Source organism: Meles meles, chromosome 6 (assembly GCF_922984935.1).
Source record: "Meles meles chromosome 6, mMelMel3.1 paternal haplotype, whole genome shotgun sequence".
NCBI lineage: Eukaryota > Metazoa > Chordata > Mammalia > Carnivora > Mustelidae > Meles > Meles meles.
The window spans coordinates 40,534,469-40,552,589 of record NC_060071.1 but is presented as its reverse complement, the minus strand read 5'-3'; the positions used below and the strand labels follow the sequence as shown (position 1 = coordinate 40,552,589).

Here is an 18,121-nt window from a genome sequence, read left to right as displayed (position 1 = left end):
AGCCCCCCGCCTCCTGCGAGCGGGTGTCCGTGCGCCGGCCTCTCCGCGACACAGAGACCCGCCGCCGGCCGCGCCGAGCCACGCCACGCCGGAGCGCGAAAGGGAAGCCCAGGCTGCGCGCGTCCAGCAGTGGCGTGGGGAGCGCCGGGAGGCGGGGGCAGGCAGGCGGACAGCGGCTACTGGGCGGCCGGGGAGCATGCCCGCGCAGCCCCGCTGAATGGCGCCTTCTCTGCGACCCCTCGCCCGGCTGCGGCCGCCAGGGATGCTGCTCCGCGCGCTCCTGCTCCTGCTGCTGCTCGGCTCCGGTCCAGGTGGGCGCGCTTTCTTCTGCGCCTGTGGGGTTTGAGCAGGCGCGAGTGGGCTGGGGAGAGAGGAAACCGCGGGGGGGGGGGGTGGTGTTGGGAGTACGGCGAGGTCCGCCACGGTGCGCTGACCACCGGACCTGCCCCTTCCCTACTGCCAGTCGGGAGCCGCTGCTGGAGGCGCGGGCGGCCCGCGGGCTGTGCGGGGGCGCGGGCAGAGCTGTGGGCGCCTCTCCCGGCACACGCCCCTCCTCGCTGCGCTCCGGGAGCCGCAGCCTGCAGGACCGTGGCGCCCGCTGTCCACTCTTACCCCTTTCTCCTCGCGCCATTGTCCGGGCTCCAGCCGAGTCCTCGCCTCCACGGCCAGCCTCAGCTCCAGCTCCGCGCCGCCCACTCGCTCGCCCGCCGGGGCCGCCGCGGCGCACGTGGCTTTATTTATATTGTTTCCTTAGTGGCAGCCTGGCCACGCAGGGGGCGCCGCGGTTTCCCCCTGCTCCCCCTTCTTGCAGTGGAGGTTTCCCACACATTTTAGGCCAGGGGAGAGAATAGGTGAACTCAGCGTTGGGAGCAGCACCCCTAGGGCCCCCATTTCCCCAGATCCGGATCAAGAGAGGAGGAAGACAGGGGAGAGGTGGAATTAGAGACAAGATGGGTTGGAAGGTGCGTGGCTGATTTGTGCTTGGAGGAGGGGAAGGAGTACCGGGAGCGAAGGAGGCAGGTATAATCTTATAAATAGGATCCCCCCCTCCCCCGCAGCCAGGTATTTTTGGGGCAGGGCCTGAGGTGTGTGCCAGTGTGAAGATTCCTCCAAACTCCAGTTTAGCCTTGTGCAAAGTTGGATGAACTAATTTCTCTGGTTTGCATCTGCTCTGGTTTATCCCCAAAGAGATAAAAAAAACTATAAAGTGGACGTGACGATTGCGAGGGGGCGAGGAGGAAGAGTGTTCCGGAGAATGGGTTATTTTATTTATTTACAGGTTACAAACCCCGGACTTTCATCTTCTCTGGAGGAGTTAGTTTTCTGTTAACATGAGAAAAGGATCAAAGTCAGATGTGACTCGGGAACACAATGGGCGCCTTCCGGAGTGGTCCTCGCAGCGCGGGGCTGTTAGGGTCGCTCGCGTCGCCCTGGGCGTATATTAGAAGTCCACAGCCCGAGCGTGGGAGCATGACTAGTGTGTGAGTTTTCCGAGGACCTGCCTTGATGAGAAACAGATCAGTCCCGGGAATTTGTAATCATGTATTCAGAACATCATAAGGAAGATGAAATATTCCCAAACTCCTAACACTCCCCAGTCAGTATGCCAGACTTTACCTGACCTTTGCACAGAATGCAGGACGTGACAGGGTATTAAGAGGTCATCGGATGTTTTCTCCTGGCAGGGGCCTGGGCGATGCGTAGGCTTAGATTAAAACCTTTCCTCTGATCTGATAAAAATGTGTGTTGGTTGATTAAGCAATCTCCTATCCTTATTAGACAGTAAGGACCAATTAGTCACACACTTTCTTCCAGCAGTTGGTAGTTGGAAAGAAAAGAAAGAAAGAAAGAAAGAAAAAAATTAAAGTTTTCTTATCTGATCACCTACTGAGTACAATCAGCAAAAGTTACCAGCGTTTCAAAGTCTACAGTTTGCCCGTTAAATACCTACCTTACTCTGCAGAAATTAAGTAAATGGATCTATTTCAAGGAGAGGAGACAGAGTCTTTGCTGTAAAAGGACAGATGGAAAAATGCAAACTTGTAATTTGTCACAAAAGATAAACGCACTTCCCAGAAGAGTAGGTGCCAAGGGGTCCAAAACACTTCAAGGGACAAGGAAATAAACTTGCTTGTTCACAGAGTTGGAGTTTTGCTAATGATTTCTTGTAAAATTAGACTTTTACGACTTACTCTGTTCAAGATCTTTTTGACAAGCTTGTAAAAGTAGCAAACAGCTTGTGCTCTTGAGTTTTCCTGATGATTTTGATACTCTAGCAAGGAGCTTGAGAACAGGATTCTTACAAGGGATAGATGATTATGAAATCTTCCCTATGCTTTTAGAGTAGGTGTTGTAAAAGATGATTTTTGTGATTTGTTGAAAAGGTTTGCTGAACTTAGATTGCTTTATTAAGGTGTTTATCAGTTAACTAATATGTTTGTTAAACTTTGTGATGTTACATCCTGAATACGTTTTACAATTATGTGTTAAGAAGTGATTTTATACTTGTAATTCTGGATATGCCTCCCCCTTCTTTTTCCTTATAGGAGTGTGGTGCTTTAGTGAACTGTTTTTTATAAAAGAACCACAGGATGTAACTGTCACAAGAAAGGACCCAGTCATTTTAGATTGCCAGGCTCATGGCGAAGTTCCTATTAAGGTCACATGGTTGAAAAATGGAGCAAAAGTGTCTGAAAATAAACGGATCCAGGTTCTGTCTAACGGCTCTTTATACATCAGTGAAGTGGAAGGCAAGCGAGGAGAGCTGTCTGATGAAGGATTTTATCAGTGCTTGGCAATGAACAAATACGGAGCCATTCTTAGTCAAAAAGCGCATCTTACCTTGTCAAGTAAGTGTTTAAATTCTTCATTGTCTGACAGTTTTCACTGCTACATTTTGATGATTTTGTAATTCACTATGTGCTAATAACCCTGAAAGTCACACAAACTTGAAGTTTTCCTGGAGACAGTAGCTGATCCTAATGGCAAGCAAAAGACTGAGAAAGGGGCGCCTGGGTGGCTCAGTGGGTTAAAGCCTCTGCCTTTGGCTCAGGTCATGATCCCAAGGTCCTGGAATCGAGTCCCACATCCGGCTGTCTGCTCGGCAGGGAGCCTGCTTTCCTTCCCTCCCTGTCTGTCAAATAAGTAAATAAAATATATTTTTTAAAAAGACTGAGAAAAAATTAATGAGTGATTGAGAATGAAAGTCAAGTTAGATTTAGAACACCTAAACCTGTAGAAGTAGCTTTATATAAATTTATAAGTGTTTCACACTATGAAAGGAGTTGGGTGTAAAAGTTTTAGCAAATACAACAAAAGTTCTGAAATCTCATCTTTCATAAATTAATAATCAAAATTTAAACACAAGTAGATCTTTCTGCTTTGTAGATGGCCCTTGAGTGCTTAATCTTTCTTATAGCCCAGCCTTCCATTTCTTGGAGCACTTTAAGATCACTCATGTTGCTTTTTAATTGTAGAGAAGGCATTGGTCAGTAACTCTCAAGCCTTTGAAGTATTCCTAGTCTTTTTCTGCTGGGAGAGAAAGAGGTTAAGGCCATTTCCATATTATGCCTAATGGATTTAAACCAGATCTACCCCCTTTATTCCAGTTGTCATAAAGTTTGCTATCTGATGATTTCCTTTGTATTAACAGCCCCATCAGATCAGCCATTTGTCCAATTGATCCAGTGCTTGGTGGTTGACCTGATAACTGTTGAGTGTAAAGATGGGGCTAGGATGGATGGGGAACTCCTTGTTCCCACTGAGGCTTTCCAGCCTCTTTGAGGGATCAAACATGCAACACGCCAGATGACAATAAACAATGTAAACCTTTAAACAACAACTGTATCTTAAAAATAGTTTTTTTAAAAAAGATTTTTATTTATTTATTTGACGGAGAGATCACAAGTGGGCAGAGAGGCAGGCAGAGAGAGAGGGGGGGAAGCAGGCTCCCCGCTGCGCTCGATTCCAGGACCCTGGGATCATGACCTGAGCAGAAGGCAGAGGCTTTAACCCACTGAGCCACCCAGGCACCCCTTAAAAATAGTTTTTACAAGTCTCGTAGCTACATTCTTCTCTTAATCCACAAAAGATAGATTTTGTGCTATACTGACAAATTGATCATTTACGGAATGAACAATAGGAAGAGGGATCTCATAAGATAAAGACATAATCTTTAGGAAGTAGTTTCTTCACCATCTACACAACTGAAATTTAGAAAGCTATTGGCAGGGATTTTCTAGATGATTTTAACTATTTTAACAGTGTATGGCCATATTTATGCCACCATCGTAGTAGTAATTTATTTGCACAGTAATGATTAATTGTAGAAAATAAGCTCCAAGCAAAGATACTTTTATACTGAAATATTTCAGAAAGGTAGAAAAGCTTCCAGCTCTAACCTCCCCCACCCCTAAATAACAAAAACCTGAGAAAACTTCTGATAAACTTTTTTGTTTGGCATAAATCACTAGCCAATAATCTTTTTTATTTTTGGTTTTTCTGTGCTGTTTTCAGAATAGTGTGCTGTGTTCATTTATTTTTTGTGTAACATAACATTGTTGCGTAGAGTTGTAATTTTTTCACCTTTTCAGCATTGTGGGAAGCTTTTCATACCCAAGAACTGTAGTTTGTATTTCTTTGCTGGAGGGGAGCAGAACAGAAAGGTGGAGGAGGGAGGATGGGCCTTGAAAGGATGAAGCATTTATCATGACCACACATTGTTTCAGGACCTCCTTAGTAGCCTGACAAAATTCTAAGGCACTCAGAAATGCCTTGAAAACACACAGAGCTTTAAAGTCTGTATAGGATAGTAAGTGTTATTAACAGTGAAACAAATGTTAGTATTGGCTTTTTGAGTATCTTTAGATTTTTGTAACTGTAAAAATTATGGATAATAAATGTTAGATGTGAATAGTTTTGAAAGCTCTTGTGGTGAAGTAGTTTTCATGTAATGAGTATCAAAAACTTTCTAGTGAGACTAGAGCATTGCTGGCAAATATCAATTGTACTCGGTTATAGGACCACATTTTTCATAGACACGTGTTTTATTTAACTGTGGAGATAACTTTGCTAGGAAATTACATTCAGTATTAGAGATTTAAAATGAATACATAGTGGTTTTAGATTTTCCTTTAGAAATATGAGACTTCTTAGGGATTCTGAATTCAAAAAGTTAGTTTGGATATTTAAAAAGCAATGTCCAGTGATGTAGGCTCAAATGACTTTATCCTAAGTTCAGGGTAAAGATGTTATACATATTAAACAGGAAGAGAATAGGCATTAAGTGGACATTCTGTTTCACTTAAAAAAAAAAAAAAGCTGGTTCTCTCCCAGTTATTGATAGCAGCAGGGTGCAAGTATGTTCTTTTTATTTTTCTGATCAAAGATTTGCCAGCAAGCATAGCTTTTGATTCAGAAGTGTGAGAGTATAGCATCTGAAAATCTTAAACTTTAATCTATGCAAGTTTTAGATTTTTAACACGTAGGCAATCAAGTCTTGGTTTCTAAACTTAGGAACTAGAAGCTGAAAGTTGCACTCTAGGCAAGAATTCCATTATTCATGTGTAAATTAGGAATTCACAGGGTTAAAAGGTTAGAAACTGGCCAGGATGAGGTTTACCCTTGTGATAAAGAGCAGATGACCCTCATTCATTGGCCAAAGCTTTCATGTAGCTCTTCTGCAAAGTTAGTTATTGCCATGAATTGTTCTTGAGGAATGCAGAAATTCAAATGTGAACAGGCCTTTCCTTAAGTGTCACTATGGAGCCTTATCTCCCAAGCACATCAGAGCCGGCTCCAGCGACAAGGTTCCTCCCCAAAGGCCTGGAGGCTTGGCTTTCCTGTTGTTCATCCAAGCACAAAAGAATTTGTCTAACTTAGTTTTTCTAAGGCATCCCATTTTTAAAGGAAAGTATAGGGTTAAAGTAATATTTAGTTGTTTTTTTTTTTAAAGGTAATCCTTTTTATTGATAGGCATTTTCGCCATTTTACATTTTCATGAAGTTAGTAGAGAAAGAGTATGTGTGAGGCCCTTTTTCCAGTTGTATAGAATAGTAAGAATGGAAGATTAAACTGTTTCCTATAAATTTCAGTATTTTTAGCTTTTGGCAAATCGAATTTCCACGTTCACGTACGTGCTAAGTCTTCACTATGTAAATTATTTAATTTACGTATTTTAGGAGTAAGAAATAATCCCTGGACATTTTGATGTTCCTTGCATTCTTAACCTTAAAGTAAGATAAATTTCATAGGAAAGCACTAGTGTGGTAAAATGGTCTCATATTTCAACAAGTTTAAATTAAGATAAGAGACATTTGAGAGAAGTAAAGGAGGAGGCGGGGTGTGTTCTGTGGTGTGTAAAAGACTGGCTGTAAGCTAGTGATTGAACAGGAAGCTAGTTGTTTATTTCCTTTCCATAAAAGGTGGAAATTGAAGTCTTAAGATAGAGGGAAAGAGAACATAAAGCCAGCTTATATTTCTTAGGTATTTCAGGGCGCTTCATTTGGGTGAAAAATCATTTTTTAAGTGAGTGTTAGCTGGAAGATCATAGTATTGTAACTTTCTGATTTCCACCCCCCACCCCCATTTTGAGGTTAGGTTTTGCATGTGTAAAGTTGGGGCCGGGGTGGGGGGTTGGGGAGGAGGTAGTCTGTATCTATACCTTTACACAGCAGTAGTAATTCCCTTTAAAAGGATGTAGTTTGTTTTCCCTGACTAAAATGTTTATCACTGCAATTTAAATGGAGATGAGACTTCAAGGCTTTTGTTGTTGTAGTTAGATAAATGAAAAACTGTTCTGTGAGTGCAGTTTGTATTTTGAAGAGTAAGACATAAATTATAGTCCAAAATGAGTTAAAATATATTGAGAATATTTAATGACTCATGCTAAAAAAAAAAAAATAGGGTGGGTGGTTGAAAAGAGAAAGATAAGAACTATGAGGCTATTAGCCTAAATTTTGAATTGTATTAGTGACCTAGGACCCAAGATGGGCAAGATTTTGCTACAGTGTCACTTTTTATTGCTATTTGTAGATGCTGTAAAGGGGAACATCTCTTACATGTGTGCCTGTTCACTTCAAGCTGTTAACAGTTACCTGCCCTAACTCAAGAGTTGTAACACAAAAGTAAAAGTCATCCGATTTCAGAAAAATAAGACAGAACCGAGCTATTTAGAGAGACTGTAGATAAGGTTCAGATGATGCTTTCTGGGATCAACAAAAAAATCATCTTCAAAGAGAAGAGGTTATGTATGGTTCAAGAGTACATGTTTAACTTAAAAATTGACCATCTTAAAATTGCTTAAGTCAGGGAAGTAAAAGCGCAAAGAGTTCTATAGGCTTATATGCAATGACACTTGGTTCTTTAAGTCTGTCTACTTGAAAGGTTTATCAGGTACCTGATAATCTCTGGGTGATGGAACCAGTTTTTCCCACTTTGCACTTGATTAGTGAGGATCATTTCTCATCTTCAGAAGCCTGTAACACTATCTCACTGTTTTTCATAGTTGTTGGATCTTTAATTTTATAACCAAGCAGGATCCACTGAGGGGTAGAATTATAATTTGCTTTAAGATGTATATAAATGTGTTTATTTCTGTTCAGCTTTTCAGTGGAATATTAAAAGGGCATTTGGTATGGCCCTCTTTGTCAACTGTCTCTGATTATTCTAAAGAAAGGGTCTTACTTTCAGCACTTGTTTGCCAAGGGATTTGTTGTCACTGCTCCTGAATTTAACAGCTGGGCCTATTGATGGAGTCCAGAGCAATTTAAAAGAATAGCAAAAAAAAACAAAAAAAACAAAAAACCCAACCAAACCAAAACAAAAAACCCAAACCCAAAAACAAAAAAACCCTTAAACTGTCCCCCCAAAACAAATCTTTTAAGCAGGACTTTAAGTTTGAAGGAGTATTTCAATTAATATAAATAAATACATTTGAGGTTACTCTTTGGAAAACCCTAATAGCCCTGACTACAATTTTGAGAGAGAATTTTTATCTCTCACAGGCAGATTTGCTCTATTAAGGATGGATTACTTTCAGCTTTTAAATTGGCAATGACTATATGAAAAATAATGTTTGGCATTTTGTTGATCATACTTGAATTTTTTTTTCAAAAGATTTTATTTGTTTATTTGAGAGAGAGGAGTGAGAGAGAGCATGAGAGGGGAGAAGGTCAGAGGGAGAAGCGGACTCCCCGTGGAGCTGGAGCCTGATGTGGGACTTGATCCCAGGACTCTGGGATCATGACCTGAGCCGAAGGCAGTGGCTCAACCAATTGAGCCACCCGGGTGCCCCGATCATACTTGAATTTTTAAGAACAGCTATGATTATTGAGATGTTTTAAGAGAAAACCTGAAAATTGTACCCCAAATTTTCACTTTCAGTCAGGACTATTTTAATACTTATGTGTGTCTAAACTCTTCAGTAAAGCATTTTTTAAGCTCATCATTTAAATTTGGTAAATAAGATAGGAAGAGGAATACACAGTTGTAATCACTGAAATAATGTTGGCAGTTGCTTTAACGTGGGAATCTGCACAGAGCCAACTCACAGTCAGCAACTGACAATGGTGATCGGCAAAAAGGGTAAAAATGTACTAAATTACCTTCAGTGTCTGTAATTCTGAAGCCAAGTGAATCCCTCTAGGGATATGTATTGCAGAGGATGAAGGTGTCATCCTTACAAAGGTCTCTGACACTAATCTGACAAATACTTTCCTGACTTATACATTCCTTTTTTTTTTTTTTTCTTTTTTCAACCTCTGGTTCTCAGAAACTGCTTTTGATGCATGTTAAAAGCCAAATTCTTATAGGCTGAATGGAAGGCATGAATTAAAAATGTTTATTTTTTCAGTTTCTGGAGGGTTTGCCCTTTTCTCGTGTTTATGTATATGCACTTTTTTTTTTTTTTTTTTATAGCTTTAGCATTTGTGGCTAGTTTAATCAAGTGACTGTTGGAGAGTGCAATCACTAGTCAGGGTTTATTGTTCAGGTCCTCACTGGGCTTATTTCTTAGGACTGATGGAAAGGAAATTTTCTTTCTCTCCTTCTGTCTTTCTCTCTCTCTTTCTAGTAGGCTCCATCCCCAGCCTAATGGGGGTTTGAACTCACCATCCCGAGTTCAAGGATGAGATCAGGAGTCCAATGCTTAACCAACTGAGCCACCCAAGCGCCCCAGGGAAATTTTCTTTTCAAAATTTACTTTATGATGATGAGCACTGGGGGTTATATCCAACTAATGAATCATTGAACACTACACCAAAAACTAATGATGTGCGATATGTTGGCTAATTTAAATTTAAAAAATAGAAAAAAATTTTACTTTATGAAACAATAGTAAATCAGTGATAGTTTTTTTTTTATGATGCTACTTAATATAGACTACTTTTTCTAAATCATATTCTTTGGGAGTAATCCTCCAAAATGGTCTTTTTATTGTAGTCTTTTTAGTAATACTCAAAATGAGTCTCTTTGACTCCTCCAACTTAAAAAAAAAAGATAATGTATTTTTACTGTAGGTTACATTTCTCAGGGTTTCTCAGCCTTGGTGCAATCAACATTTGGGGCTAGATAATTCTTCATTGTGGAAGCTGTCTTATGCAGTCCAGAATGTACATCAGCATCCCTGGCTTCTACATACCAGATCCCAGTCCCATAGCATGCCCTTCCCTAGTTGTGACAACCAAAAATGTGTTTGGGGAGGCAAAATCATACCTGGTTGAAAACTGCTCATGTTTCTGAAAGAGGTAGAAGTCCAAGTCCAAGAAGTCCAAGTGATCCTGAGCCAAGAGTTATTTTAACTATTTCTGTCTTATGCTTTTGATAATCTAATTTTTTGATGTTCATGGTGCTAAATTTATTCATTGTAGAACTAGTAACTATTTTTTAGTATTGTGAAGGAAGCTTGATTTAAAAAATGCGTCTGGGTCATTACTTGTCTAATTGGAAGTGATTTGCCTCTCCATTCCTTCTTCATATATGTGGTACACTGAAATCTATTAAGAGCTCACCATTCTATAGGTCCCTTCATTTTGATCTCAGTATTTTAGATCTTTTCTTGAGGATATCTAGTCAAAGAGTGAGTGCAAATTTTATTTAACCCTGTTTAGTCAGTTAATTTTATTTTCTGGATGTGATTGACTCCAGTGTTGAAAAAGATTAGGAGAAATCTCCATGTGTGGTAAGTGGTAAAGAACATCTTTTGTGATGCTCTGCATGGAGACAAGTAAACCTGTATGAGATTAACAGCCCAGAGAATTCCATTTGCTGTGTGGTAGGTGGTTCTTTGGGTGAATGGTTAACAGAAATCTTTTCAGCTAATTCAATGGTACCATGGACTTATGTTGGTCAGACACAACTTAACTTCCTCTAGATAATGATGTAAATAAAGATGGTGGTGTCTTGAGAGGCATCAAGGGGTAAGTAAAGGGAAAAGAATTAGACCTACAGTATGCTAACTAGCACACAGAAAGTGGCAGACAAATTTTGCATGGTTATTATGAAATACTTGTTTTAGATTACTTAGATTACTTTGTAGTAGTGGGCAGGGATTTCAGAGTCTTCATCTTTTTCAAGGTATCATTCTTTGTGTTTGCTTTCATTTTGGTTAGCTCTTTAAGCTACTGAAAGTTAACATTTTTCCTATAGGTAGTTTGGTCACCTGTTGAGGCCAGTAAGCCACTGGTGGCCCAAGTGGCAGTTGAGATGGATGAAGGAGAAAGCCGGATCTTTTAATGAGTGACTCTAGCGCTGAGCATGGATGGTTGAACATTTGGCACCATGTGTTCTACTCCATAAAACTGCCTTGAGTAGAACAAATCAGTTCAAACTAGAAGAGAAAAATTGCACACTTCCTTATTTTGAGGTAAATAGCAGTTGTGTCAAAACAGAAAATTTAGTGTTCTTGTTTTCTTATTATAGTCCTTTCATAAAGAAATTATGAAATATTACCAGGTAACAGTACCTGGTAAATATTCTTCATTGCTGCTCCCCCCCCCCCCATCAAATTGCTGGGAGCTGCAGTGGAAAGCAGGAGGAACAAAAGGCAGGAGAACCACAAATCCATTACTTGTGATTTATATGACTTTAGACAAATCACTTAATCATTCTGATTTCTACCTTGTGTTATCTGTAAAAAGGACAAAAAGGAGGGGGGATGGGTGTTGAGCAACACACTGCCCTTATTTTTGTAATTTTGTTATTGTAATTCTACATAAATGGCCAATAAATTATATTTTTTATAAGACTGAATCTAATCACACATTATAAGAGAACCATTTAAGTCACTGGGAAAAAAAAATTAAAATGGCTTGGCCATTATTTAACTTGGTACTTTTAAGAATTCATACTCCTGCCATGAATCATAGGGGAATCAACTTTGGTGGGGGGAGTCTTAAACTAATACTGATAATTTGAGCTAGTATTATTTTTAAGAGTCAGAAAAATAAGTTACTTTAACTGGCACTGGGCAGTTCATAATTGTTGTGCTCTTTGAAGGTTGACATAATACATGAGAGGTATAACTTTATAAATGTGTCTAGTTTTGCTAATTAATAGTGTATTCTGATGTTTATTGACTCAGTGTTTAAATGAAATAGTGCCAGTTTCATCTTAACAGTGTTTAGCTAATGTATTAGTATCTTAATAGAAATAGATTATACTGCCTGCTTCCACCCACCACCAATTCCTATTAAGAATGATAAAGTTTAATTTTCCCCCTAGCTTTCAAACTTAGTTAGCTTGAGTCCCTCTGATTGGATTTAAAGTAACTCCAATTAAAATATTGACCTCAGTGTGAACACATAATAGGGAAAAAATGCTTTGATGTTGGTATTACCATTTTGGTATTTCTTTTTAAAAGAGCGATCACAGCTTTTCTTAAACAATTTTCACAGTTAAATGTATTTACTGTTGTGTTTTTTTTTAAATAAAAAGAATTCACTTTTTATGTGTTTAAGAAAGTCACATTTCCATGTTCTCTTAGTTAATACTTTTAATATATTTTAGCTGAGGGACCAATCCCAGTAAAGCAGTAAGATTTTAAAATCAAAAATTTTACTGAAAGGATTATTAAAGTTATCCCAGTGATAGAATGATTTCTTCAAAGCCTGCGAGTATCTTTACCTGGATGATTTACTACATTTTTGAAAGATAGTATACATGCAGAAGAAGCTTTGTGAAATTTAAGTTTAATTTTCAGTCCACCAGATGTCAACTTGGAAGCTATGATATTTTGGGAGAGAATTTTATTGCTTAGTTTATGGTACATTGAGAAATTACAAGTTGGTCAATAGAGAAGTGACTGGTTTCTTATAGTAGAATTGACTTTTCTCAGGACAGAAAGAAGCTGACAATCAGAAGTTTTGCCCTGTTAAACAATTTTTGGAAGGGGATAATGTTAAAAAAAAAAAGGAATAAGAAATAAAGAAAAAATACATTATTATTTTTCTGCTGATCTGCAAACTTTTTAGACTGTTAAGATACTGGCAATGAACATTTTGAAGAGAAAACTATAAAATTTTCTGAAACCCACAGTCAGTAGAGTCCTTGCTCCCTAATTTGACTTGCAGTATCACTTTGGCTCCTTCTAACATGAGTTAAGATAATAACTTGTAGTCTTAGAAATTTCTATTTGCAAATAAGGAGTATAAAGCTGAAGGCAACTGCCTTGCCCAAGGGTGTAGCTACTAGGTCTGGGATTAGAGCTCAGGTTTGCTGATTCTAGTCATGAATTTGCAGTGTTTAAGTAAAGTTTTTCTCCCATGTATTGTGTGGAAATGTGTCTTTCTATATTCAAAATGTCTTATCTAATCCAGAATTCAGGAAAGAGAATTGTAGTGGGACTGATCCTGAGATTAAAGACAGTTCTTTAATTTCTTAATATTTATTTTAAAAGTATTACTTTATCATTGTGGAGCTCACCCTTTACTGCTGTATTTGTGTGAGACTTTGTTGTTGTTGCTATAGAAAATAGGCAGGTTTTTTTTAAAAGATTTTATTTATTTATTTGACAGAGAGATCACAAGTAGACAAAGAAGCAGGCAGAGAGAGAGAGGGGAAAGCAAGTTCCCTGCCGAGCAGAGAGCCCGATGAGGGACTCAATCCCAGGACCCTGAGATCATGACCTGAGCCGAAAGCCGCGGCTTAACCCACTGAGCCACCCAGGCGCCCCCAAATAGGCAGTTTTTAAACAAAATCACTAATGTGTTTCTATTTTATCTGTCCTGTAACACTTCATGGAGATTCTTTTCCTGTGTATGACCTCAATGCAGGGAGAGAGAGCTGCAGCCGGTCCTTTTAGAAGCTCAGCATGTGTTGATACATCTGTACAAATGGAAGTTTGAGCTCAAGCAGTGATTTTCAAATGTATCTTTAAATAACCTCCAAGGAATGAGGCTCTTTTGTAGTCAGAAGGTTGAGGGGCACCTGGGTGGCTCAGTTGGTTAAGCTTCTGTCTCTAGCTCAAGTCATGATCCCAGGGCCCTGGGATTGACTGGGGGTGGGGGGTGGGGTGGGGGTGCATCAGCTTTCCACTCAGTGGGGATTCTGCTGCTTCTCCCTCTGCCATTCCACCTCCTCTGCTCACAGGCACGCTCTCTCTCTCTCTCTCTCTCTCTCTCTGCGCTCTCTCTCAAATAAATAAAATCTTTAAAAGTTGAGATTTAAATAAATGGTTGACTATGTGTCATTATTATTACTATTCCTTGGAAGGAGAGGCATAGTGATATCCTGTGTCTCTTGTGGATATATTTTTTTAAGTAGCAGTTTTATTAAGGTAGAATTCACATATCACAAAGTTTCCCTTTTGAAAGTTTGTATTTCTGTGGGTTTTATTCCTTTATCACCATTATGTAATTGCAGAATATATCCACCACCTCAAAAAGAAACCCACACCTCCCAGTTCTCTCTTCACCTATACCTTGCAACCACTGAGCTGATTTCTGTCTCTACAGATTTGCTTATCCTGGACATGACATAAAAATAGAATTCTACAATATGTGGAGTTTTGTGTCTGGCTTCTTTCACTTAGCATAATATTTTCAAGTTTCATACATGTTGTAGCATGAATTAGTACCCCATTTTCATGGTTGAATAAGATTCCATTATATGATAAACCACATTATATTTGTCTAGTCATCTGTTGATGGATAATTTAATTGTTCCTCCTTATGGCTACTGTGAATAATTTTGCAGTGAACATTGAATTCAAGTTTCTCAGTCCCTGTTTTCACTTCTTTGGGCATATGTCTAGGAGTGGAATTGCTAGATCATATGGTAATTCTGCATTTAGCCTTTGGGGAGCCACCCAACTGTTTTCCACAGTTGCTGCACCATTTTACATTCCCATTAGCAATGTGCAAGAGATTCAGTTTTTCCATGTCCACACCAATGCTTATTATTTTCCTTATTAATATACTACTGAAAGTGTGAAGTGTTACCTCATTGTGGTTTTGATTTGCATTTCCCTAATGGCTAATGATCTTTTCATGTCTTTATTGGCCATCTGTATATTTTCTCTGAAGAAATATCTACTGCCCATTTTTTAAAATTAGGTCATTGAATTTTTTATTGTTGTTGGGTTGTAGGAGGTTTTTTTTTTCATATTCTGGATATTCATCTTATCAGTTATATGATTTGCAAATGTTTTCTGCAATTCTGTATTTTGTCTTTTCACTTTTTTGATAATGTCCTTTGATGCATAGTTTTTAATTTTGATTAAATTTGATTTATTTTTTCTTTTGTTACTTGTAGTTTTGTTGTTGGATCTGATAACCCTTCACCAAATCCAGTGGTAGGAGTCTAGCTTTACGCTTTTGCATGTGGTGAACCAGTTGTCCCAGCATCATTCACTGAAGACACTCTTTGTTTGTGATTGAATGGATTTGGCACCGTTGTTGGGATCAGTTAGCCATGGGTATATGGGATTTATTTCTGGACTCTTGATTCTATTCTTAGTCTGTATCCATACATTTTATGCCAGTACCATACTATTTTGATTATTGTAGCTTTGCAGTAAGTTTTAAATCAGGAAATGTGAGTATTCCAACTTCGTTCTTTCTTTTGACTTTTTTTTTTTTTTTTGACTATTCATGCCCCCTTGCAATTCCATACATATTTCAGGATTGGCTTTTCCATTTCTGGATAAAAGAATCTTGGAATTTTTATATGGATTGTATTGAACGTGCGGATTACTTTGTGTAATATTGATATCTTAATGATATGGAGTCTTCCAATCCAAAAACAATGCATCTTACTGTGTATTTAGGTCTTTGTTTTCTTTCAGCAGTGTTTTGTAGTTTTCAGTCCACAGATCTTTTTAATAAAATTTACTCTAGATATTTTATTCTTTAAGATGCTATTGTAAATGAAATAATTTATTGCTGGTGTGTATAAACACAATGGCTTTATGTGTGTTGATCTTGTACCCTGAAATTTGAATTCATTTATTAGCTTTAGTACAGTTCTTATAGATTCTTTGGAATTTTCTGTATATAGAGTCGTATTATCTGTGAATGATATTGTTTTACTTTTTTTTTCCGCACAATTTGGATGCCATTTATAGCTTTTTCTTTTCTAATTACTCTGGCTTGAACTTCTAGTAGAATGTTGAATAGTGTTCATTTCCTATCCCTAAATTAGAAATATGGCTGTTAGCACTACAAAGACTGCACAACTGATGGGAAAGTGCTTAGGTGTGGTACATACAGGGTAAACAAGGATTACCTCAAGCAGTTTTGCAGAACTTGTCAGAAGTCTTACAACTCTTACCATGTGAAGAATATCACCTCTCAAGTAAATAAAATGTTTGCATTTTGTACCTGAATTGGGTGGTGGTAGAGTTTTGGTGTGTATGTATTTTTCTAAAAGAGGCTAGGTTTCTAGTGACCTCAGATTTTCATTGCTTTTTGGTAGGCGTTGTAGAAATAATACTCATCTGGGAAATGGGTCCTTAGTGTAAGTTTCCTTGTGCTCTTGAAAATCTTGGTCATGTTCACCTCTTTTGAGACTATTACCTCACTTGCACTGTGGAGGAATATTTGCTTTACCTGCTACTCAGAGTATAATGTAAGAGAACCCAAACTGAAAAGTAGAATACTTTTCTTAAAAATTATAGGAGAAAAGCTTTTTGTCTTTTCACCATTGAATATGGTGTTACCTGTGGACTTTTCATAAATGTCATTTATCATATTGAGGAAGTTCCATTATATTCCTAGTTTTCTAGGTGTTTTATCATGAAAATGCATTGGCTTTTTCACTGCTTTTTTTCTATCAGTTGTGATGTCATATAGTTTCTTGCCTTGTAGTGTTAATGTTGTATATTAATTTTTTTCTGTTTACCCACCTTTGAAATCCTGGGACAAATCTCATTTGGTCAATAGAGTCTTTTTAATGTAATATTAGGTCAAGTTTGCTAGTAGTTTGTTGAGATTTTCCATCTATATTGATAAAGATGGTCTGTTGCTTTCTATTTTCTTGGTCTATAATTTTCTTGTGATGTATATCTGCCTTTGGTATTAGAGTTGGGCTTATAAAATGGTGTAGGAGGTTTTTCTCTCCTCTTCTGTTTGTTGGGAGAGTTTGAGAAGGTTGATGTTAATTCTAATTTAAAAGTTTGGTAGAATTCATCAATGAAGCCATCTGGTCCTGGACTTTTCTTATTTGGAAGGTTTTTGATTAGTGATTCAGACTGTTTACTCATTATAAGGCTATTGTGATTTTCAATTACTTTTTGAGTCATTTAGATAATTTGTGTGATTTTAGAATTTATATATTTCATATAGATTATCCAAATTATAGGTGTACAGTTCATAATATTGTCTTACAGTCTTTTTTATTTTTGTAAAGTTGGTAGTAATATCCCCATTTTCATTATGTCTTTTTTTTTTTTTTTTTTGGTCAGTCTAGCTTTCTAATTACCAATTTTGTTCATCTTTTCAAAGAACCAGTTTTTGGTTCTGTGTCTTTGTTGTTTTTCTAGCCTCTTTCATTTATCTGCATTCTAATCCTTATTCTTTTTTTCCTTCTATTAGCTTTCAGTTTAGTTTTTACTACTTTTTCTAGTTTTCCAAGATGTAGTAAAGATTATTGACTTGAGTTGTTTTTCTTATTTAATGTAGGCATTTGCTGCTACAGATCTTCTGAGCACTGCTTCCACCAAAACTCTGTAAGTTTTGGTATGTTGCATTGTCATTTTCATTTATCTCAGAGTATTATTATTTTTTCTTCTCCCCCTCCTCCTCCTCCTCCTTCTCCACCTCCTTCTTCCTCTCTTCCTGCTCCCCACTTCCTTCTTTAACCCATTAATTAAGTTTGTTGTTTAATTTCCACATGTGTGTGAATTTTCCAGTTTTCCTTCTGTGCTTTTACTTCTAGCTTCATTCCATTGTACTTGGAGAAGATACCTTTTATGCATTTAATCTTTAAAAATGTTTTGAGACTTGTTTTGCAGCTGAACGTGTGGTCTATCCTGGAGAATGTTCCATGTGTACTCAAGAATGTGTGTTCTGTTCTTATTGGGTATAGTGTCTTTATGTGTGTGTTAAGTCTAGTTAGTGTACCGTGTTGTTGGAGACCTGTATTTCCATATCGTTTTTCTGTCTAGATGTTCTACCCATTGTTGAATGTGCTGTATTGAAGTTTCCAACTATTATTGTAGAACTCTCTATTTCTCACTTAAATTCTGTCTGTATTTACTTCATATATATATATTGGGACTCTATTTGGTGAACATATGTTTACAAATGTTATATGCTCTTGATGAATTGATCCTTTTATTAGTATATAATGTCTTCCTTTGTCTGTTGTAACAATTTTTGACTTAATGTCGCTCTTGTCTGCTACTACTACAGCCACCCAGCTGTTTTTTGGTTACCATTTGCATGGAATACCTTTTCCAGTCCTTTCACCTTCAACCTACTTATGTCATTGGATATAAAGTGAATCTCTTGTAGACAGCATGTTGTTAGATCCTGTTTTTCTTAATCCATTCTGCCAGTCTCTGTCTTTTGATGGAGAATTTAATTTATTTACATTTAATATAGTCACTGAGAAAGAAGGATTTCTGACATTTTGCTATTTATTTTCTGAATGTCCTATACCTTTTTTTGTCCCTCTTTTCTTCCAC

At 38.0% G+C, this 18,121-nt stretch overlaps 1 protein-coding gene across 1 annotated transcript in view; it reads left to right on the top strand.

Annotated features, from left to right (window-relative positions):
* Positions 1–217: 217 nt before the first annotated feature.
* The window catches only part of PRTG (protogenin), a 113,265-nt gene continuing 95,361 nt past the window's right edge, over positions 218–18,121 (top strand). The window contains exons 1-2 of the mRNA XM_046007814.1: positions 218–311; positions 2,547–2,849. Coding sequence (XP_045863770.1) covers positions 218–311; positions 2,547–2,849 — 397 coding nt within the window. The remainder of the gene's footprint in view (positions 312–2,546; positions 2,850–18,121) is intronic.